Source organism: Rhinolophus hipposideros (assembly GCF_964194185.1).
Source record: "Rhinolophus hipposideros genome assembly, chromosome: 16".
Taxonomy (NCBI): Eukaryota; Metazoa; Chordata; class Mammalia; order Chiroptera; family Rhinolophidae; genus Rhinolophus; species Rhinolophus hipposideros.
In genome coordinates, this window is record NC_138062.1 from 54,171,544 (window position 1) to 54,178,679 (window position 7,136).

The 7,136-nt window shown below is 35.6% G+C and overlaps 1 protein-coding gene across 1 annotated transcript; it reads left to right on the top strand.

Annotated features, from left to right (window-relative positions):
• Positions 1–248: 248 nt before the first annotated feature.
• Positions 249–1,341, top strand: LOC308509164 (zinc finger protein 24-like; the record flags this gene model as incomplete). The annotated part of the gene is given in 2 exon segments (XM_081076856.1): positions 249–607; positions 609–1,341. Coding segments are annotated over 2 exon segments (1,092 nt in total).
• Positions 1,342–7,136: the final 5,795 nt, after the last annotated feature.

Sequence of the window (7,136 nt, forward strand, 5' to 3'; positions counted from 1 at the left end):
TAATACACAGTTATACACTCTTCCCACTGCATATAGCTCATAGAAAGATCACACAGAATTTTAACATTTCTAGGGAGCTTCCGGGAAACTGCTTGTGAGCAGCATTTCTGCGTCTGCCCTGGACAGCGAAGCTGCTAAGGTTCCTGAGCCGGAGGTTTGCGCCAGAGTAAGGAGAGACTGAAGAAAAGAAGGTATATCCCAGAGGCCTGTATCCTGCCTTATCTTTTTTTGAAGTGTTAGAAATCAGGATGTCTGCACAGTCAGTGGAAGAAGATTCAATACTTATCATCCCAACACCAGATGAAGACGAAAAAATTCTGAGAGTGAAGTTGGAGGAGGATCCTGAGGGCAAAGAGGGATCAAGTATCCCCTGGAATCATCTCCCTGACCCAGAGGTTTTCCGACAGCGATTCAGGCAGTTTGGATACCAGGATTCACCAGGGCCCCGTGAAGCTGTTAGCCAGCTTCGAGAACTTTGCCGTCTGTGGCTCAGGCCAGAGACCCACACAAAAGAACAAATCTTGGAGCTGGTGGTGCTGGAGCAATTTGTTGCCATCTTGCCCAAGGAGCTGCAGACTTGGGTTCGAGAGCATCATCCAGAGAATGGAGGAGGCAGTGACGGTGCTGGAGGACTTAGAGAGTGAACTAGATGATCCTGGACAGCCGGTTTCCCTCCGTCGACGAAAACTAGTTGAGGAGATTGTATCTCACGAAGAAGCTCAGGGATTACCAAATTCTGAGCTCGATGCTGTGGAAAACCAGCTTAAATGGGCATCCGGGGAGCTCCATTCCCTAAGGCACTGTGATGATGATGCTAGGACTGAAAATAGAGCGTTGGCTCCAAAGCAGGAGATTCCTTCAGTAGCATCTCATGAAGTTCCTGGCACTCTCAATATAGGTGTTCCTCAGATTTTTAAATATGGAGAAGCCTGTTTCCCTAAGGGCAGATTTGAAAGAAAGAGAAATCCTTCTCGAAAGAACCAACATATATGTGATGAATGTGGAAAACACTTCAGTCAGGGCTCAGCCCTTATTCTTCATCAAAGAATCCACAGTGGAGAGAAGCCCTACAGATGTGATGAATGTGGGAAGGCATTCAGCAGAAGTTCTATCCTTGTGCAACACCAGAGAGTCCATACTGGAGAAAAACCGTATAAATGTCTTGAATGTGGAAAAGCCTTTAGCCAGAATTCTGGGCTTATTAATCATCAGAGAATCCATACTGGGGAGAAACCTTATGAATGCGTTCAGTGTGGGAAATCCTATAGTCAAAGCTCAAATCTTTTTAGACATCAGCGAAGACACAATGCAAAAAAACTTCTGAATGTTGTGAAAGTTTAAGAAATTAAAAAAAAAAAAGCCAGCACTCAGGTCTTTTTCTTCAGAAATGAAGACAAAATTAAAAACATGGAATGATATGTAATAGTTTTGTTTCCCTATAGACTTAGAAAATGCACTGGGAAATGTAGGAAATTGCCACCCACCATTATTAATTTTTATCTTGAAAGAAATGGTGTCATACCTGCCTAGAAACGGAAATTTTAAACTTAATTCAGGTGTTAATGCCTAAATCTTCCATGTGGTGTTTATATTCTTACTATTTTTTCCCAAATAATGAACTACGTGATTCTTTGCCCTTTTCTTAACAGTTCCCTTTTTTAGACAGATTTGTTTCTATGTTCATCATTGAAATGTTCTTTACAAGGATACATTCCCTTCTACATTAAAAAGCAACATTGAAATTATAAAACCATCTTTTCAGAATTTACTCTTTTTTACCAAATTTGGATAATGCATTTCAGAAAATAGAAGATAAGGGATGACTAAAAGCTTCAAAGTAAGATTAGAAGTGATAAAACATCAAAAAGTGAATGGGACACCTAGATTGGAGAAGATAAATGATAACTTTGATCCAAGAATGGAAGTTTATCAAGCATCTATCTAAATGTAATCATCTGCCTGCTGGAAAACTAAAAAGGGGCTATCCTGTCTGTAATTTGGAGGCTTCCCACTAATGAAAATAATGTTCTTCTATATATCATTAGAAAGGGGCCAGTCTCAACAATAGACAGCCGTAAACTATAAAAGAAATAACATTAGGGGAGAATTTGCAGTGCATGGCAGTGTTGAAGGGCAATTGTAAAAGGGTAATGGTCTGTCTTGGCTTTTAGGAAACAAAAAAAGACTTGAAGATCCAATTCATTATTTTGCCTTCATTTTTATTAAGGATACAAAAATCCCTAACAGGCAACAAGTATTAGGTTTGGTATTTTATTCCTTTGGTAAAAAAGGATTGAACACCAGGCTAACAAAGCAGCCATGCATTCATTTATTATTAAACATTTTCTACCGACGAGGCACTGTGCTAGGTACTGTAACCCTACCATAAGTAGGTAGGTATTTCTTCCACTGTAAATTATTGGGGATTTGGTACAAAGCTCTTTCATGTGAGTTAGCCTCTTGCTCCCTGTGTTAGCAGTCCTGGGGGAGCTCACCTCTGAAATTCCCAGAGCCATAGTTCTCTTACCAGGGTGTTATATTGGGGGGAATGGAAGACTCAGCTCAAAAAGCTAGCCATCTCTCCAGGCTTCTTCAGAGGTGAGACCAAAATACTCTGTATCACAGTTTGGAGGTTTGTGGGTCTTTTAAAAAAAAAACAACTAATCAATCTCTAGTAGCATTGAGGTTGTACTTACATGTTAGTTGAATGGATTGTTCTATTTAAAAAAATAAACAGCTAGGTTATTAACAACTAGTTTATTAACTATCAGAATTGATTCAACTATTTTTTTTAATTTTAAGTATTAACCCATTTTTAAAAATGTATAAAAGTAATACATTGTAGTAGTAGGATTATATACTCCTTGGCTGAGAATTCCAAGTACTGTGGTTCTACTGTTCAGTGGAAAACTCTGGAAGTTAAAATACAGAATATGAGAACAAGCTTTTCTGTAGTGGGTATCATTGTATGGAAAACGACCCATGTGAATAAAAATATTTCATAGTTCCAGAGATTTTGGTTACATCTTGCTTGGATCAGATTTGAAAGGAAGGTGAGATTTTCATGAGCCTGTTAAAAAACATAGTAATAAATGTGAGGCCAGCTGGTGGAGAAGGAAGGCAGAATAGAGCTTGTTTATAGATTTTTCTGATAACAGTTAATTATAAGAGATGTGCTTTATAGATTAAGATTTATTGAGGTATAAACATGTAGTAATGATATAATGTATTTTAAGTTATACAAGAAAATGTAGGGACTTTTATTTGGGTCTTTTTCTCTGGCTGAGAGGAAACAAGTCAATGTCCAATAAAGGTATAAACTCCACTCTAAGATAAAAAAAAAAAAAGAATTTTAACATTTCTTTAAATTCATAGCTTCAAATAAATGCAATGAAATTAAAACCCTTGGTGCAAAGACTACTGAAGAACAAAAGCAGCTCAGTAAGTACATACCGTGTTTCCCCGAAAACAAGACCTAGCCAGACCATCAACTCTAATGCATCTTTTGAAGCAAAAATTAATATAAGACCCGTTATTATATATTATATTATGTTATGTTATGTTGTGTTGTGTTGTGTTGTGATGTGATGTGATGTTATGTTATATTATATTATATTATACCAGGTCTACATTATAGTTAAATAAGACGGGGTTCTTATATTAACTTTTGCTCCAAAAGGTGCATTAGAGCAGATGGTCCGGCTAGGTCTCATTTTCGGGGAAACACGGTAGTTGACAAGATGCCCTGGCTGCTCTGGGACCCATCCCAAAGGACAAGTCTGGTAACCAAACGTGATCCTGAACTCCTACATGTGAAAAGGATATGAGACCTGAGTCCATGGGAGATGAAGGTGAATTTAGACCCTCATGTAAAGTAGAAATCTGAGGGCTTCATAAAAGGCAGACTGGTACAAGGGTGAAATAGGCAAAACAAAGAACCTATCTACAAGCAAAGGAAGAGCGCAAAGTGTTTCTGTCACTACCTACTCTCTAGGTTGACAAAAATCTCTCTCTAGATAATTAGGAACCATAAGCTATGCCATGCATAGTCATGAAGGTGGAGTTTATGCCCTGCTTGTTGGTACAGATGCCCAAGTTGAGAAATTAGCATAAAGATAAGTCGCTAAAAACTGACACTCCCTGAGCACCCAGAAAAGTTAACACAAAAGCAGACAAGTTCTTCAGAGACAAGTTCTCCACGAGAGCTGCCCAAAAACCATACACTAACTCTCAGTTAAAACTGCTCACGTTGAAATGTTAAAGGCATATGAGAAAAGGTCAGGATTCTCATCAAAAGGTCAATTTAGATTCCTAATGGTTCTTAAAAAAAAAACAAAAATCAACTCTCAGAGTATAAAACATAATATATTATATATATATGTATATATATATATATACATAGATATGTATGTAATTGTATGTATTCACGATGTTTGATAGTGTTTTTGTTCTACTCTCTTTAAAGACTGTCTATACTCAGAGTTTTATATAAGTGTATATTTTATTAATATACTTTGTATAATAAAAACATGTATATTTAAATTGGAATATGGACTTTTACCTTTCTAAATTCCTTCCAGAGAGTAAAGAATTCTTTCCAGAGAGTAAAGAATTTTTGTAACTTTGAATTCAATGAAATAAATATTCATGTTCTTAAATTGAAAAACAATTTAATGTATTTTTTGGAACGCAAGTGAATTAAAGCCCAAATGAAAATGAGAGTGTGTGTGTGTGTGTGTGTGTGTGTGTGTGTGTGTGTGTGTGTGTTTTAAATAAGCCCAAGGAAATTGCAGCCCAGCATCAATCCTCATCCTCTGTAGTTCTAATTTGGCTTGGTCTCAGCCTCAGGAACCTCACATAGATACCTTGGGGAAATGAAATTGCTTCAACACACGCAGACTGGGCTGTGTTTTTCTGGAATGGATATGGTATATTTAAGACAGTGAAAGTTAAATTAGTTCAACAGTAAGTCTTCTATATTTTCTTTAAAAAAAAAAAAAAGTGCAAAAAGTTAACAAGGTCCATAAGACTATGAGAGAATTTGTCCCACGTTGACAAAATTTAGAAACACAGCTTTTAGAAAAGATCTCTAGCCAAATTTAGTTCTTTGAACCTGGTATCATATTTGGGTGTGCCAGATATCTGGGCAGAAGTAGATTTATGTAGGAAATGTTTTGGTTGGAAGGAATGTACTTGGACAGAATCTTAGTTTCAGTTTTGCCAGGATAAAAGTCCGTCTTTTTTATTTCCTTTGTTTCTTTGTCTTGTTTTACTAATTCTGACTAACTTAAAGTCTACATCTGCTTTTTGCTTTTACTTCTGAACTGCTAAGAGCTTCTGGAGAAATTCACAAAACTGTACCAACAGCTTCTGCTACATTTTCATGGTTTCCAACCTCTAGTGACTTATTACAGCTCCATTGGCCAAACTTTCATTCATTTCTAATTCTTTTTACATGTCCTTCCAAACATCCATATGTTTTGTCTATATTTAGGCTTAAAATCCCTCACTCTAACATTTTCTAAATTACTTGATTTTGTATTTTATAAGAAACCATACAAATAAAACACAGGAAAAAAACATCTAGGAATTAATCCATATATTTGAATTTTTGTATGAAAAACTTTCAAATGGCATGGATTTTCCCCTAGGTCCAGTTTCTTTATATATTATAAAAATTGGTAAGGAGTGAGAGATGATCAATGACTTATGCTGATATCACTACTTTCATATTAAGAAATGTAGTACAGAGATTCACAAATAATATCAAAATTGGAACAATAAATATGCAAAAATATTTCTGTATGTTGAATTAAACAGATATATTGTTTCACTTATACAAACTTGTACTTTAATCCTACTTCGTAATATAACTAATGATATTTAACCAGACACTGCTATTTTAGCTAAATAGTTTTAATTTATTCCCATATTATGAGTCTCCTACTCTGTATCCCTGTTCCAGAACACACACACGCACACACACACACGCACACACACCTTCTGCTTTATAACGTCTATTCACTGAAGAACAGGGCAATAATAGGAAAGTTGCCATTAGTACATGGAAGTCTGCTCTGCTCTTACCAGTTGATTCAGACACTGTGAATCTCTGTTATACCCTAGATTTTAAAACTGCCAGGATCGATACCCATAACACCAAGTATGTCTATCTGTAAAGCAAGCTTGCAAAGGACCATCAATAACTTCCAGATAATAAAACTGCCCATTCAATAACCACCTCAGAAAAGAAAAACCAGTAACTTCCATTAACCCCATCTATAATTGCTTATGTTTTTATAGTTAAAGAAAGCAACTAAAAGGATATTGGAAGACATGAATGAGTGTATCTCTGCTATCAGTTACAGAAGCAAAAGCTAACCCTTACCCAGAGGCTGCCTCCTGCCATAATTTCTTTTTCACCAGAAATCCATGCAAATACCTAGGTATGTTTCTGGAATTTCTCTACCATTGACAATTCTCTATTTCTAAGACATATTTATTCACTTAAGGGAAAGTGGAAGGAGGTAAGAAAACCTCCATTGTCCTATTATGAGGATTCATTTACTTTTTACAAATATTTTCCTAAATTTTATAATTCTACTTCTTTCAACGTTACACAAGAGATTTCTAATATAGTTCTTTCGCTTCTGTATTTTTCAGAAACGTTTCTGAAGGGATTACTTGAATGCAGTTAAGATAGGATCTAAAATTATTACACATATTTATACATGACATTTTCTGTAACACATAATATTTGCCTTTTATAATTGATGGATGGGTTACAGTTTCCAATCAGAGTATTTTCAAAATAAGGGCTGTCTGTGTCTTAAAAGCATTTTGAATCCACTCAATAGCTGCATTGCATTGACTTGATTTTGTTAACTATTTTGTGACAAAGTCACAAAGATCTTTCCCAAAGATCTTTTCAATTATTACTATTAGAGATTAATACAAATTATTAATGATATTCTTAATCACTATTTGCCTATATCAAGTCCTTTTATACTTGTGATGATGATTATGATGTGACTATTTCATTAATATAAAAAAAAATCAGGAATCATATAATTTAATAGTCTAAGAGCACTGAGAGATCATGGTAAAACCACTGTTTGTAGCTAAGGAAATTAAAA